The 16,821-nt window shown below is 39.3% G+C and overlaps 3 protein-coding genes across 4 annotated transcripts; all 3 read left to right on the forward strand.

Moving 5' to 3' along the window:
- The first annotated feature begins 1,565 nt into the window (after positions 1 to 1,565).
- On the forward strand, positions 1,566 to 5,749 carry LOC103324593 (eukaryotic translation initiation factor-like protein). Of its 2 annotated transcripts, none has more exons than XM_008226662.3 (6): positions 1,566 to 1,982; positions 2,222 to 3,230; positions 3,337 to 3,515; positions 4,472 to 4,508; positions 4,708 to 4,775; positions 4,891 to 5,749. In XM_008226662.3, the coding sequence occupies exons 1-6, from the start codon at positions 1,885 to 1,887 to the stop codon at positions 5,360 to 5,362; spliced, it is 1,863 nt and encodes a 620-aa protein (XP_008224884.2). In that variant the 5' UTR covers positions 1,566 to 1,884; the 3' UTR covers positions 5,363 to 5,749. The 2 variants fall into 2 exon arrangements, with proteins under 2 accessions (XP_008224884.2, XP_016648661.2); XM_016793175.2 differs by having other exon boundaries at positions 1,591 to 1,978.
- Positions 5,750 to 5,919: 170 nt separating this feature from the next.
- Positions 5,920 to 9,369, forward strand: LOC103324691 (BTB/POZ domain-containing protein At3g22104-like). Its single transcript, XM_008226788.3, has 3 exons — positions 5,920 to 6,956; positions 7,602 to 8,705; positions 8,805 to 9,369. Exons 1-3 carry the CDS (start codon positions 6,849 to 6,851, stop codon positions 9,255 to 9,257), a joined length of 1,665 nt encoding a protein of 554 aa, XP_008225010.3. The 5' UTR covers positions 5,920 to 6,848; the 3' UTR covers positions 9,258 to 9,369.
- A 1,020-nt stretch (positions 9,370 to 10,389) lies between these two features.
- Positions 10,390 to 15,386, forward strand: LOC103324594 (uncharacterized). The gene is given in 4 exon segments (XM_008226663.2): positions 10,390 to 10,644; positions 11,041 to 11,206; positions 11,434 to 12,951; positions 12,954 to 15,386. Coding segments are annotated over 4 exon segments (3,876 nt in total). The 5' UTR covers positions 10,390 to 10,530; the 3' UTR covers positions 15,032 to 15,386.
- The last annotated feature ends 1,435 nt before the right edge of the window (positions 15,387 to 16,821 follow it).

The following is a 16,821-nucleotide window of genomic DNA, read 5'->3' on the forward strand; positions in this document are numbered from 1 at the left end:
AGAATTGAGCACGGCAAGCCCGACAATTTAATGTGAGGTTTTTGGTCCACGAATTTCCAACTACAACTTCGCATCTTTTCAGCATAAACCAACATATCTTCGAGAGGTCGTATTCTTTGAGTTGGCATAGCAATGGAATACACAGTAATTTGCTCTTTTTTTTTTTAATATCAAAACATGTCTTATGATTTGTGCATATCCTTTTCACACCGGAGAGTGAGAACTTGAACTTTGCAAGAGAAAAGATTTGTCCAATTATAATGGATTGAGAGCATTTTTTTTACCTCATTTGAGCAAAGTGGTACTTGGAAGCCTTGTTCTTTTTACCCTCGGAGCTGATTTTCTGCAAGTTAATGAACACCTTGTGTATAATATGTACCTCTCTCATAGTTCAACTCACCAATGATTTGGGAACGTTCGTTATAATTGAAATCCAATATCTCATTGTTAACTTATGATACGATATAATAGAATGACTATGTATGTTGTAAATGGAGTATTTTTGTCACCATTTTAACTCAAAGTCTACCATTATCACTATTCTCTACACTTGCCACGTGTCTGTGTATAATCATGGTTCCACAAATACGTTAAGCCTTATTAAGATGGTGAGCAAAAATATTTCAGTGTTATAAAAAGGAACATTGTCTTCTAGTTTAGTGAATTTCATAGAATCTATAACCTTATAAGTTATACAAAAGGATGACTAAACAAGGAAATAAAAGTCAAAGAACTAAACAAGGCACGATGAATGGTGATGAAGATAATTAAGGACATTTAATATAATATGTATATTAATTAATCAATTGATTAACAGGCTGAACAAAAGAAAGAGAGAGGCGACGCTCCTTCCTTCATCAATCCTATCCTGTGTTACATGCGATGCGACAAGTGAACCTCTGCTTCTACTCATTTCATTCCACTTTGGGCCATCCTCTGGTCCTCTTAGTCCTAGTCGCAGTTTGTCTCTATATTAGGGCTCGGGCCTTTCTGGTTTTATTTTTGTTGAACTTTTAATCTTTACCCCAACAAGAGAAAATAAAGCCCAATTGAAATTGAATTTAACTTTAAATCGACGACTTCTCACCTGTCCTGGTTTAGAAAAACGACAATCTAGCTCATGTAAACCTAAATGGTCATGAGAATTGGCTATTTCCAATTCATTTGCCTAATTTCTTAGCTATTTTTAAATGTGATAGATGTAAGATATTGTTTTTTTCCCCCCTTGTTTATCTTATTTTTTGACAATGTTAAAGACTAAAGTACTATATATGTGTTAATTTCTTTTTGCGACTATGTAAATGTTATTTCTTTTAAATATAAGCGATATTGTAAGAGCGGGATTCAAACATACGACTTCCAAACGGGTGCATGAATAATTACTCTTACACAGTTGAGCTACAATACCTTACCCATGCAAAATGCTATTTAGCAAAGGATTCAAGAGGAGGAGAAACAAGAAAGAAAAACCATTTATGTAATGCTTGATAACATTATTAAAAAAATGGAAAAAATGGAGGGAATATCTTATAAATACATCCCATAGGTCGGTTAATGATCGGACGGCTCAGAGTGAAGGTGAGAGAGGCACATCTAATAGAAAGTCTAACGAACAGTACGGACGGGAAAGAACGCAAGTGCTGAAGTCCCAATAAGCAAAATAGTTTTGAGAGAGAAGCAGAGGCGATCTTTAAGGTTCGGGAGCTTTCCCTCTGCTTCTTCTCCACAATCTCTCTCTCTATCTCTCTGTCTTCTTCTGTCCAAATCTCCAATCAAAAAGTACCATCGTCTTCAACAACAAATCAAAGCGGAGCTCAGGAAGATCTGTCAAGTGTTTGAAACAGAGAGAGAGAGAGAGAAAGAGAGAGAAAGAGGAGGGGGAGAATGTCGAAGAAGAAAGTGAGTGGGAATACTATGACCCTTAAGGACTTTCATGGCGGTTCTATTCCCTCTGATCTCCCTCTCCCTTCTGCTCCTGGTGTGTAAGTCCCGTTTACCCCTTTTCTTGTTCTTTCTTTCATCCTATCGTTCTTATTTTTCTGAATATTTTTTTTGCTCTAGAAAACGATGAAAAGAAAAACCCTATTGATTTTGATTCATTTGTAATTCTCTGCTTTTAGATCTAGCCTTTTTATTTGATTTGTTTACGGTTATCCCAAAGAAATGGATCCAAAAACCCTAGTTAATTTTCAAGCCAATTTTGGAATTTCCTTTTTCGCAGAGTTGTTAGGCCTACGGATCGTTCGACTTACGACCGACCCACCTCTTGGGGAAACCCCATGGGGCGGCCCGATCACCGGTCTCGGCCCCATACGTCTCCGGCCACGAGGCATTTCGATGATAAGACTCCGTTTCTCGCACACTCCGTGCACATTGGCCGGAACTTTGATGAGGATGAGCGCAAGCCCCTTGATGGTGTCTCCACACCACGCCGGACCATCAGCGATGATAGCATTCGGGTTTTGCCTACCCGTGCCGAGCCCAAACCGGTGTTTGTGTCTTCAGGGGGCTTATCTGGCGCGCAGGGGTGGGCTCCAGCACCACAATCCCCCAGGGGCGCGGTGAGTTCTTACTCGGAAAGGGTTAGCGAGGCGGCCCATGCAGGGGTTAATTCTCAGACTTTAAGTGCCAATGGTGGGCGCGGCGTTAGTGGGGCTCATCCAAATGCTTGGGCAATGAGGAAGGAGATGGCGGGTGTTACTGAGCCGGTGCAATCTGCTTGGTCTGGACAAAGTGCTGTTCAAAAGCTTGCTAATGCCAGTGCCCTGGATAAGGTGTCTTCGGGTAGATGGCAGTCAAAGCCTTCAATCCCATACCAGACAAATATTGATGTTGTTATATCTCCCGAAACAGAGAGTGGCTTACATTCCAAGGGTTATGGTAATGATACTTACAAGAGGACGGATGTGATGGTTGAGAGAGAACATCATGATGTGACATTGGCGAGGCATGTTGAAAGGGGTCTACAAGTTGATGATGGCATTCAGGGTGTCATGAAGGAGCTACCTGATTATAGGAGTTCTGGGGCCCCGATTAATTCAGAGGTACAGGAGAGGAACGCAACTGCTCATAGCAACAGGGTTCAACCTGCTCAGGCTGATGGAAAATTTGGTCAGGCTGAATTGCAGGCTTCAGCTTCTCCAGAACCTATAGAGCGACCTAAGTTGAAGTTGCTTCCAAGAACAAAGCCAGTGGATGGTTTGGAAGCTCCAGTTGTCGATCATACACAGGTATTGACAAGGTTATCAAAGTGTGTGTTATAGGGTGTTTTGTCTCTCAAATCTAAGGGTACCTTGCACCAAATGCACTAAATTCTCATTGTTTGGTTGAATATAGGAGTACCAAAGGGTGATTGAGTCTCATGTCGAAATTGTCAATGAAGTGTATGGAAATATGAATTCTCCAAAACCTGGTTCAGCAGGCTCTGAGAGTGGGAAGGTGGAGCGTCCAAAATTGAATCTTAAGCCCCGGTCTCAGCCTCTTGAACAATTGGAAGGAAATGCCAAAAGAGAAAGGTCTGAATATGTTTTTGATTTCCACCCATGCTTTTGATTGTGTTTCCTTTTACTCTGCGGTTTTTTGAGCCAAAAAAAAAAAAAAACAATTAAGAGGATGAATTCAATGGCGTAAAGCTGAGTGAAACATGAGATATCTTTTCCCAATCTGAACATTTATTGGCTCGGGGAAATAGAGGGGATATTGATCTTTTTTTTGCGGGGGTGGGGAAGGCGGCCAGGGGAAACGTTTAATATGGTGTATCACAAGCCTAAATTTGTGAACACGGTGTTCACTGTATGGCTTTTATTCCTTTAAATCTTTTTTGAGTCTCGTGATGGACCTACAATATATAAGCTGTGGAATAGTGCATTATTAAGTTTCGTTGTTAAATAATTCATGTTCTCCTCTCCCTCCCTCCCCCTTTACCAAATTTGTTTAATGTAATCTTTAATAGCCATTGGTGTGATTTGCGGCTGAATGATTGTTGTTTACAGATCTCCGGTCCATTGAATCAATCCCATGGGTTATACATTTGTGTGCAATTTCCAGAGATAAGATTAATAATAGTTTTACAGTGTTGTGTGTGTATATTATAAACGGAAAATCATGAATTGTTGCCTCCAGTTTTGTACCATATGATTATCAGATGAAGTTAATCCTTTTCTGATATATATTTTATTTCCTGACTTCCACATGAAACTATGCGCTGCTATGATTGTTCTCAGACTCTAGCAATTTTTTCTTGTTTTGCTTACATGAATATTTGAACCTAAGATCTATCCCTCACCCCACCTCATCTCGTGCCACTCAAGCTAGAAGCCTTACATTGAATTTGTAGCATGGGAGAGCACAATTCTCCCGTTCTGAAATCTTGGTAGCCTTTGGAAAAGAATCTGTTCTTCATTGTTGTAAATTTTGGACCTCTACATTGGTACTCGCAAGTAACATCTGATCATATCTATGACTGATGCAGGATTTCGTTGTTTGGTGGTGCTCGCCCACGAGAACTGGTGAGTTTTTAATCTAAGTTTGACATTTCAGTTACTTTTAGTCATTGAGACTTAATTTTTCTTGTTTATATTGTCGTTTCTCAGTCTCTTAAAAATTGTGGATTTTTTTTTATAATATCCCTATTGTTACCTTGTTCTTTTTTACTACTGGTGGTGCTTCATGTCCCCTTCCTGAAACCTTTTCTGTTTGTATACTCAGGTTCTAAAGGAGCGAGGGGTTGATGATGTTGTGATTACCAACATCGACATGGTTCAGCATTCTGACAAGTATTGGCTTATTTTCCATCTCAAAGCTTTCTTATTTTATGAAGTTTTGTTGTTGTTATGTTTGAATGGAAATTTGGGTTTTTTGCTTACAACAAATCATTGTTGTTGTTTGAAGGGTTGAACATCAAGTTCCCAAGCCTGATAGAGTTCCTGTGCATGCAAATCCTACTCGCCACAATGAGAAACCTGAGAATCATCCTTTTGATCAGAGGACTGGAAAGAAATTTGATAGGAGGGATAATCGGGTAGATGTTGAGAGAGTTGATGTGCAGAAGAGGAACTGGCGTAATGATGGTAAGAGGAACAATAGAGAGCCTGAGAGACAGCAGCAACAGTCAGAGAGGCCACCATCACCAGAGACCTGGCGGAAGCCTGAACAGCCAAAACTATCTTCTCCTGGTGCTGTTGGTGTGCACCACGGGAAAGCGGCTTCAGCTCTTGAGCTTGCCCAAGCATTTTCCAGATCAGTCTCAGATCCAAAATTAGCTGATCGATTTTCTGGTCAAAGGGGCATTCCTGGGCGGGCTCAAATGCCTTTTTCACGGCTGATGGGCCCAACCCCAAGGCCTCAGATAAATGGTTACTAAATGTCTGAGAGTTTCTTGCGGCGGTTTGGGCACCACTTGGTGCTATAGAGATTCATAGTTTTGCTGGTGATCTTGTTCATTTCAAGTAGCTGGATCCAAGAAGGGTGACAAAGCGCATTCACTTGTGAGTGCCTGCCTCCACCAGATTTTTCCAGTTTCTTCAGGATAATTACTGCCATACAAAATTGATTGCAATCTTCTAGCCCGAGTGGTGTCTTCCCTCTACGACCCTCATCTTATTGTGTTTTCTATTCCTTTTATTTTTCATGGTTCCCTTGGAACCATTGAAAACTGTATTTTCCTCACCTTTAAGTGGAAGAAGTGTTATGTTGCCAGTGTAGCAAGAATTTAATATAGATTCTTGATTTAAGGAGTGTTCTTTTATTATATTCTTCCCTCCCTTTTCCCTTAAAGGTGCGGAGAAGTGGTTTTTTAATTTTATATTTATAGCTATTTCTATTTGATAGATCTCAGAAAATAACTTTGTAGAACATTTCTTTTTCTCGATTGTGGTTTCAAACTTTCAACGCAGCATAAGGATCAGAAAAAGTTGTATTTTCTTAATGTTTGTTTACGAAAATGATGTATTTATGCTAAAAGAAATGTTTCCAACGTTTTTCCATAATCCATTGAAATAAATGTACATAATATCTGTGTAGTATGTGTGAGTTTAGTATGCTATCGTCTGTCTTAATAGGAAAAGTCCTCAAAAAAAAAAAAAAAAACACACAAGGGTAGATATACATAAAAAATTATTAAGAAAATCTTTTGCAAAGTGGCTATGAAAAAGGCTTTTTTGTGGGTTTAGCCTTGCAAGATGTGCTTTAATTTCCAGGGAAGAGGTAATTCCAGTGTGAGTTAAAAATGTAATTATATCTAAAGCTCATCATCTGTTGCAGACCTGATTGCTGATCTTGAATGTCAAACAATCATTTAGAACATCTTATTTGACCTAGGTTGCATCCCAATTCACCTTTCTGAATTCTTTTGGTGGGATCCAACATCCACTAAAAGGAGACTGCCGTAGTCAAGCACTGAGAAAACTGGTGGCAGCTTAACTCCTTGCCTGCTAGAGAAAAATAAAACATGGAGACGGGGAGAGAGAATGAGGAAATTTGCTGCATGAGTAACGGAGAATAAAATATTCATTCAGATTTTGGGTTTATAATAAACTTTTACTGTACTTATGGTGTGCTACCCTAACAACAGGTTCACAAAATATTCAATTTCTTGGAAGGTTTTTGGTCTGCCTCTTATTCCTTCCATTGTCTCTTCACCAGTAACAGACATTTGCCTCTCTCTCTCTCTCTCTCTCTCTCTCTCTATGCTTATTCATGTCATGTACTGAGAAACACCAGTTTCAAAGCCAACACTTTCAACTTTTTCTTATTCTCTCCTTGGTATCACTGTTTAACTATTTTTCTCCTTTTTGGGTCAATCTTAAAAAGTTCATCTTTTCCAGACTCAAACTTTTGAGGTTGCCTGTATGTTATGCTTTGTCGAGATTTTCATTTTTCCTGTGTTTCTGACAATGGAAATATGCTGTGATCTTCAAGTAGATGTCAATGGCGAAGAGGTTTTCATGGTGGACAAGGTAGTTAATAAATGGTGCTCTGATTATTTACTCTGGTAATAATTCATATCTGTTGAGGGTTTTGACTGTTTTCCCACTGAAGAAACTTGAGCTTTAATATGTTCCATTTTTCCTTTTCTCTGCAACATGATGTTCTTAAATTTTCTCCACCTATTTATTGTTTTGTCTGCTTCAGTATTCATATGGGTCATGCATTCAGGCTTGTGCTACCTTCTTTCTATTGATCTTTATCCACTCCATCTACCAAGGCGGTCATGCAGGCCTCATGATTTTGTATATATTTCCCAAAACTGATATGTCTAATAATCCTTTCCTCCATTGAATTGTAGAGTAAATAGGACCACCCCACAATTTAATGTCAACTGTGACCTCTTGCAAAATGTTCCTCTATATTCCCTCACTTCGTTACTTACTGGGATATCTGACAAGGTTTCTCAATCAAATTAATTAATGCTTTTTGTTGGTTCTGTAGCAATTCACAAAGTTTTCTTATCTTGTTCATTAATGACAACATGTTACCATGCATCTTTCTTGTTTTCCACCTAAATATTTGTCTAGAACCAGTCATCAGAATTCTACTTCTCAAGCTTGCAATTACTTGATATTTTTTAGAAAAACTTTCTATGAACTCATGTATATTTGCAGAAAAAGTTGGCGTCTTTCTCCGGTAGATTTAGCAAATTATTTGGTAAACTGAAGGGTACATCGAGGAGCCTAAAAGTGATATTCCATGACTTTCCTGGAGGTGCAGAGGGTTTTGAGCTCATGACAAGGTTTTGTTACAATAATGGCACAACTGAGATAACCCCTTCCAACATAGTCTTACTATACTGCATCGCGCATTTCATGGAGATGAATGGTGATGGCTCTGGAAGACTCAACATACTATCCCAAACAGAGAAATCTCTTGAAGGGATCAGCTTTTGGACATGGCCTAACCTTGTAGTAGCTCTAAAGCAATGCCAAGATTTATTTCCTGCCTCAAATTCTTCATCAATATTGGAGAAAGTCCTGGACTGTCTCATAGCCAAGCTTTTTGGCCCATTTGTTACAAGCACTTATGCATCTTCATCAGAACATTTGAGTTTCCAGTTTTCAAGTGCAAGGAGCAGTCATAGTCTGAAAACCATTTGCTCTCAAACAACATGGTGGGTCGAAGACCTTATGTTCTTGAGTATCAATTTAATTGAGAAGGTGATAAGAAGGATGATGTTCCAGGAGCTTGATCATTCTACAATTTTCAAGTTTCTATTCCATTATCATCAATCAAAGTCCATGGGTGCCACCACACCAGGTGAGAAGTGCAAAATTACAGAGGTTGTTATTAGTCTGCTTTATTTGCTTGATAGAAGCTCCCTCTCTTGCAAACGCTTATTCAAGATATACCAACTGGCTTTAAGCCTGAAAATAAGCAGACTAGACAAAAACAAGTTAGAGAATATGATAGGCTCACAGCTAGATCAAGCAACGATTGATTATGTACTTGTTCCGTCTCCACGTGGGAAGAAGTATGTATATGATGTGAGGTTGGTTTTAAGATTTGTGAAATCATTTCTCCTTGAAAAGGGATGCCATGTATCTCAGAGCCGCTTAAAAAGGGTCTCCAAGTTGATGGATTCATACCTTGCAGAAGTGGCACCAGATACCTATTTGAATCCTTCAAAGTTTGCAGCATTGGCGATGTCACTGCCAGATTCTGCACGAGAATCTCATGACAGACTTTACCAAGCAATTGGTGTATATTTTAAGGTATGCTACTTTGGTTTTAACATGGCAAAGAATAAAGTATGATCTGTGTTTTTTAAAATTTTATATCAGTAATGCTAGTACTGACTAAATGTTCTACAGCGTCACGCTGATTTATTCGAAGAAGAGAAGATGAGCATCTGTTGTGCACTGAACTATGATAAACTATCAGCACATTCTTTGAAACACCTCACTCAAAATATAAAGTTTCCTCCACGAAGAGCAGTTGAAGCTTTTACTACAGAGAAATCCAAACTGAGAAGTTTACTCCACAAAGCCTACAATCTCAAGACTTTAGACTCTCTGCTTATTCACACAGATAATGAAATTAAGCATGAGAAACAGGACACTGAGCATATCATCCCTATTTATACTAAGAAGCTTGATCTCCCAACAGAGGCAGAGAAGCGAAGAGCAGATTTGCAAACCATGCATTGGAAGACATTGGAATTGGGAAACACTTGTGGGACAATGGAGATGCAGATGGCAGCTATAATGAAATCAAGATTGTCCTTTAGGGGTAGTATTCAATACTTGCCTAAACTCTTTCCATAATTCAAAGTTGGAAACTTGCCATGTTTAGATTTACTATCTGGCAGAAGGGTTTTTTTTATTCAAAGAAAATTAATGTAAATTCTTCTTCTTCTCTCAGTGATGAATTCTACTCTATATTTTCTCCATAACATAAGTTCAAAGTTTAAACAATGAACCCGTCAAACATCCCAAGATTCAAACTGTAATGGAAGTTTGAACATATCGAGACAAATGGGCATCTGTGTCATGGCCAACATCGAGAAGTAGTTTGGATGTTTCTAAAGAATATTTGAAGTGGTTTTCGAGTCTCCTCGCAGATTCACAGAGAACAGCCGACTGAGACAGCGAGCAATGCGGCAAAGGGCGCACACATTGCGGGGCTCATTAATAAACTAACATCAATACACCATTTGAAATGTTATAACTTATTGTGCAGACAGGACAGCTAGTTGAGGTTTGAAGAAACCAAAGCATTTTGTATCAACTCTAACTATTTGTTCCTGGAAAAGCCACTAGTTTACTGGGTAACTTTGGTTCAATGATTAATAATGTTCTACCCAGTCAACTGTGTGTGTGGATGGTAAAAATGAAAATGAAATGATGGGGGTGTGTGAGGCCATAAATGCTGGCATTGCAGCCAAGAAAGAGATCGATGTCGTTTTACTGCATGAACTCCAAGGAGACCAACATTTTTGAAATGACCACTAACTTAACATAGCGAGAAACAAAAACATTTTTGATTGTCGTGTTACTATTCTAGTCTTCCCACTAGTTGGAAGCAGTGAGCATTAATTGTCCTTTGAAATCTTTATTTTAATTTTTAAACTCTCTCTCCAAAAAAACGTTTGAAATCACTCTAAGTTTTACTTCCATAGGAATACCACAACTCATGCTTGCAATGATGACATATGCCACTCACAACATGTTGGGCTTCGGTTCCCCAGAATTACAGGACAGCCCAAATGAAGGGTCAAACAAAATCTACCATGGGCATCAAACTGTCAAACGACTGTGTTTTGATGCGCCTTCTAACCCAAACCCAAAATGAATTCTTCTTCGTCGTCGTCATCAATCACTTAGATAAAATTCCCAACCTTTCCTGCTTTCCTTTCTTTCTTCTGGATACATCAAACCCATCGAATTATGAATTTTTTGAAGTACGAAAGCATAAGATCCGAAGGGGAAAAATAAAGCTGCAAATAAGAGAAATTCGTTTTATTATTTATTTATTTAAATAAAGCTTTTGGCGTAGATTTGATTTGATTTGATTGATTGGGTGGAGCAAAGCAAAAAGATGTTGGAGAAGATCGGGTTGCCGGCAAAGCCATCACTGAGAGGGAATACTTGGGTGGTCGACGCCTCACACTGTCAGGGATGTAATTCTCAGTTCACCTTCATCAATCGCAAGGTTCATTTTTTCTCCTTCCCTCCATCTCCGATCCAATGACCCATCTATGAGTTCTTGACAAGTTCTTTTGTTTCTTCATTACCCATGCCTCAAAATTTCTACTTTTTAAATTTTATATGTGAACTCAACCGTAATTCCGATACTACGATTCGTGGGTTTCCATTTTGAACGTTGTGGAAAGCATATAGATTGTTTATTCTGTACAGGCCTATGATTATTTAGTTTAAGAATTTATTGGGGATTAATAGTTTGTGTTGTGCAAAGAAATCTAATTATATAAAGGACTTGTTATCCAACTTAAGCTTATTTGAAGGTTATTCTAGGATTGAATGTGATATTTTTTCTAGTTTCTGGGTCTTTTTATGATTCTTGATTATATGCAATGTGGAATTTCAGCATCATTGCCGGAGGTGTGGGGGATTGTTTTGCAACAGCTGCACCCAGCAAAGAATGTTTTTACGTGGGCAAGGTGATTCGCCTGTGCGTATTTGCGAGCCTTGTAAAAAGCTAGAAGAAGCAGCACGCTTTGAGAGACATGGGCACAAGACTAGAGCTGGGAGAGGTACCATCTCGATTTCTTCTAAGGTTGTTAGTTCATTTGTTGTTGTATTGAACATTTGTCTGTTCTGTAAGAAGTTGTGCTAGTTTTGTGCCACATTTTTTTTTGCTGAATTATGGTATAGATAGATTTTTTTGCACTTGCATCATTTTGTTGGCAGACAGAAAAAGATTGAATTACTCTACCCTTTGATGGTACCTTCTGTATCAAACCTCTAACTTTCTGTGCAGGCAGTTTGAAGTTGACATCAAAGCCTGAGGATGAAGTTCTGAACCAAATTCTCGGTAATGATAGGAAGGAATCAGGACAAGAGTCTAACAGTAATGTGGTTGCTAGTATGCAGAGGGCCAGTAGCAGTGCATCATGTTCAAATAGTCAAGAAGATTCCAGCCACAATGGGGTGGGAGAAATACATAGAAGTCTTTCTGTTGATGAGCCCAATCATTTACAGAGTGGTGATGGATCTGCTTCTCCTGAGGAGTTGCGTCAGCAAGCTTTGGATGAGAAGAAGAAGTATAAAATTCTGAAAGGAGAAGGGAAGTCTGCAGAAGCATTAAGAGCGTTTAAGAGAGGGAAGGAGCTTGAGAGGCAGGCTGACGCATTGGAAATACATTTGAGAAAAGAGCGTAAAAAGGTTTTACTCTCTGGCAATGTGGCTGAGAGCCAAACTAAAGATGGGCCTTCAGAATCTGGAAGAAGAAATAAGGTCACTCCTCCAGTGGGTAAATCAAAAGATGACCTTTCCGATGAGCTTAAAGAACTAGGATGGTCCGATATGGATCTTCGTGACGAAGAGAAAAAGCAAGCAAGTCTGAGTTTGGAGGGCGAACTTTCTTCTCTTCTTGGAGGAATCTCACAAAAGACCAATAAAAATAAGGGTAATAGCGCCATTGACAAGACCCAGGTTGTTGCACATAAAAAGAAGGCTCTCATGCTGAAGCGTGAGGGGAAACTTGCAGAAGCCAAGGAGGAACTAAAGAGAGCAAAAGTTTTAGAGAAGGAACTCGAAGAACAGGAATTCTTGGCTGAGGCTGAAGATTCTGATGATGAGCTATCTGCATTAATTCGCAGTATGGATGATGACAAACAACAAGAATTTTCAATTCAATATGAGCAGGAGAATGACCTTAATTTTGATCATCTTATTAGTGCTGCTGATGATCATATTTTGGATAGTAATTTTGAAGTGACAGACGAGGATATGGAAGACCCGGAAATAACTGCTGCTTTACAATCTTTAGGATGGTCTCAAGATTCTAAGAATCCTGAAACCCCTGCTACCCATATAGCTGCTGTTGACAGGGAAGCACTATTAAGTGAAATTCAATCCTTAAAACGAGAGGCTCTAAATCAGAAGCGGGCAGGTAATGTTACAGAGGCAATGGCACAGCTAAAAAAGGCAAAACTGCTTGAAAGGGACCTCAAAAGCCTTGACTCTCCAGAGGGCAATGTTGCAAATGATCTCACAACAATTCATAACCAAACTGCTGATAAATCATCAAAGTCATTTATGGTGGGTGATGGAAATGTCAATACAATAGACATGAACTCCAAACCTGCAAGGAAGAGTAAATTAATGATTCAGAAAGAGCTTCTGGGCTTGAAAAAGAAAGCCCTGGCTCTGAGAAGGGAAGGGCGATTAGATGAGGCTGAAGAAGAACTGAAGAAAGGCAGTATTCTTGAGCGTCAGCTTGAAGATAGTGAAAATGGTTCTACGCTAAAGGCAATGCCTGGGACTGTTGGCATTAAGTCCCAGATTTGTCACATGAGCATCCCAATCTGCCAGTTGCAGACGAGGAAGGAGACAATGTAACAGATCAAGATATGTATGATCCAACATATCTTTCTATCTTAAAGAATTTGGGTTGGGATGAAGATGATAATGAAGTTGCAAACTCATCATCCCGGCCTTCTAAGCAAATTGATAATCTTTCCACCAAGGTTGGTGAATCCTCTGTAACTCAAGCCCCAGCTAATGTACTGGCTGGAGGATCAAGGAGAAGTAAAGCTGAAATTCAGAGGGAACTCTTAGGCGTCAAAAGGAAAGCTCTTTCTCTGAGGCGCCAGGGAGAGACTGAGGAGGCAGAAGAACTGCTGAAAAAGGCGAAAGCATTAGAGGACCAGATGGTGGAGATGATGGAAGCACCCAAGAAAGAAGTTCAATCAGACTTTGGTAGGCACAAGGAAAATATCACTGAACGTACTCTTAACAGTGCTGAAGAGGAAGGTGATGGAGGTAATGTAACAGAGATTAATATGCAGAATCCAGCATTTCTTTCAGAGGGAACCTCTTCTTCCAAAGTAGCTGTTTCTGCACCAAGAAGTAAGGGTGAAATCCAAAGGGAACTTTTGGATTTAAAAAGAAAGGCTCTTGCCTTTAGACGTAAGGGAGAAACCGAAGAAGCTGAGGAAGTACTGAGGATGGCTAAGGTGCTAGAGATTCAAATTGAAGAATTGGATGCCCCAAAGGATGTGCGTCTGCATGATGATCCAAAGGAAGAGAATCTCGAGAGTTTCGGATTACTAATTAACACTGAAAAGGAGGGGAATTTGAAGAATGATATGGAAGTGAGAAGATCTACCCAGACAGCAGTGGGTCCAATTGACGAAGTAGTTAAGTTGTCAGTGGGGTCAGGAAGTGTAAGAAGTCATGCAGCTAATCCTCCTATAAGGAATCCTAATGTTTCCGTTCTCCCAACCTCACAGTTTGCTAAAGAAAACCAACCATTGCCAGTGGAATTGGGTGCTTCAGGTAATACACGTTCTCCAGACAACCAGAGAATTGCCGGAGGCTTTGGTCAGATGTCCCCACCTGTCCAATCTGGGAACTTCGTTGATTTGTTGACAGGGGATGACTGGAGAAGTTCACAAAGACCCGTGGAAAAACAAGATGATAGCCTAAAATTTGACTCTGTTGGTTCCTTTGCTGCCAGCCCTCCCATCCAGTTGGGATCCCTGACATTTTCAAATGAAGATCTGGCTAGCCAAGATAATGCTAAAATTCATAAAGCGGAAGATACAGTTCTGGTCAATAAGAAGAGAGATGCTGATGAAGCAAATTCAGTTCAGGAACCTGCTTCCCAGAGCAACCAAACTGCCATTCGGCAAGAAATCCTGGCTTTTAAGAGGAAGGCATTAGCTTTAAAGAGAGAAGGAAAACTGACAGAAGCTCGAGAGGAACTTCGGCAGGCAAAATTGTTGGAGAAGCATCTTGAGGATGATAGTCCTCAGTCCAAAACTACTTCAAGTGATGTTGTTTTGGGTTCAAGTGATAGTCCTCAGTCCAAAACTACTACAAGTGCTGGCCAAAAGGATCATGGTTCACCATCCTTGGACCCAAAACCATTGTCCAGTCGTGATCGCTTCAAGTTGCAACAGGAGTCTCTTGGTCACAAACGTCAGGCTATGAAGCTGCGGAGGGAGGGTCGGATGGAAGAAGCAGAAGCTGAGTTTGAATTGGCCAAGGCACTGGAAAATCAGTTGGAGTTGCCTTCTCAGGATTCCACAACTGTTGACAAAGTAGAGCCACTTGATGATGTCTCTGTTGAGGGTCTTCTTGATCCTCAACTACTGTCTGCCTTGAAAGCAATTGGAATTGATGATGCTAGCATTTTATCTCAAGGCCCTGGAAAACCAGAGCCTTCCAAAGTTAATGCTGGTAAGAGCAATAACCCAACCCAAGATAGAAGTCAGCTGGAAGAACAGATCAAGGCAGAGAAGGTAAAGGCGGTAAATTTGAAACGTGCAGGAAAACAAGCTGAGGCCTTGGATGCTCTTCGGAAGGCCAAGTTGCTCGAAAAGAAGCTGAATTCCTCACCTTCGAAGTGAAAAGTAAAGACGTCACCTTGTTAAGTTGGGAAGGTCCATTATTCGTTACAAGCTATGAAGCTCGATAGCTCAGTAAATGTTGTTGGTATGCAAAATTAGCCAGGAAACAGGATGATTGAGGATTTATGCAAGAATGGTTTTACTCATTGAATGGTAATAACGAAAATGTATCATCATAATGCAAAGGGGCATTTTCTGCCTGCACACTAGGAGATGTGTTTTTTGCTTCTTGCTTAAATTTTTTCTTTTTTATTTCTTTTTCCTTCTGTATTATCTGTGGAAGTTGTAATAGCACGAGATGCGTGTATCAGCAGTAGCTTCAACTGATTCAGTGGCATCGTTACATTTGTTAGCATCAACCTCATTTCTCCTTTCAGTTTTTTGACTCCATATGGGACCAGAAGGTTATGCAAGGGAGAGTAACAGTTGCTATAGATAGAAGAAAATCTCGATTTTACTTGTGGGAATTGCCAATTTACCATCATGGGTAAATAGATAGGATGAGTAAAACCTGAATCTGTAACTCATGACATATACCATGTATGTGGCGAAAAATATACACGTGTATTTGTAACAACAAAAATGCAATATCAAGTAGGGAGTTTGTAGCTACACGGTTAAGAGCAATTATTCATGCACCCAATGTTTCATTTATGGGAGCACCCAAGACTGCGTACTCGTATTCTATTATGCAAGCAGGTTCTTAAGCAATGTCTAGTCAGCGCTTACATAATGCTCTCCGAACAGTACCAGAAACGTGAGAACTTGAGAATTTGGTTGTTCAGAAATCTGAGATTCCTCTGTTCAATAATAGAACGAAAGACGACGAATATATAGTGTTGTTTGTAGTTGGTTGGGAAAGTCCTACCATGCCCTCCCGCGTAATACAAAATGATATCATCGTGCGTCTCCTACTTTGACGTCCAAGGGACATATCAGTCCTTTCAAGAGGACAATCACATGATGCGTTGTCGTTCTCATCAGCATAGTCCCAAATTTTGGGTTGGTACGACGACATGAAATTACGTAATAGTATTTTGTTACTTTCTTCGCACCTTGTTTTCCTTTTTTCCATGAACTTCGTGGCAACGACAAATTTGCCCTCGTGAACTTCGTGAAAATTGGGTACTATTTTTGGCAATGAAGAATGACCGCTACCCACTAATTCAAAGATATCACAAAACCGCAGTTCATCAAAAAAGATATCACAAAACAAAAAAAGGAGACCACCCAGAAATAAAAGGAGGAAACAAAAAAAAACACTTCTAAAAAGGGAAGTGCTAGAAAATAGGAATTCGTGTCCCAAAACAAGCTGTAGACTTGTCAAATTTATTTTAGCTTAGGTAAAAAAAAGAAGGAAGATTCATTATTATATCCAATATAGAGGCCCAAATTATAATATAACAACAAAAAGGTTTTTAGGTTTTAGACATAAAAAATTTCACTTTTAAAAATAAAACTTTTTCAAAAAGAAAAACCATTCAACTTTCAAATCAAAGACATGCAAATGTATTGGATTCTTAAGAAATCTAAAATAAATAAATATTTTTGTCCATTTTTGCTTCTTTTAAAATTTTTCTCTCTCCTTTTACTTTTTCCAAAATGTCCCGAGTTTAGAAACATACCCAAAGTCTAGTTAATAATTAAAATTAAATTCAATAGAGACAACTATCATTTTTTGAGTTTGTTTATAGAAATTAAATAGTATATGATTTACCTAGTGCTAAGAACAGGTACATAACTAAATATGTCAACCAAAAAAAAAAAAAAAAAAAAAAAGCAGGAGCTGC

This window comes from Prunus mume, linkage group LG3 (assembly GCF_029339155.1).
Source record: "Prunus mume cultivar Tortuosa linkage group LG3, ASM2933915v1, whole genome shotgun sequence".
Classification (NCBI taxonomy): domain Eukaryota; kingdom Viridiplantae; phylum Streptophyta; class Magnoliopsida; order Rosales; family Rosaceae; genus Prunus; species Prunus mume.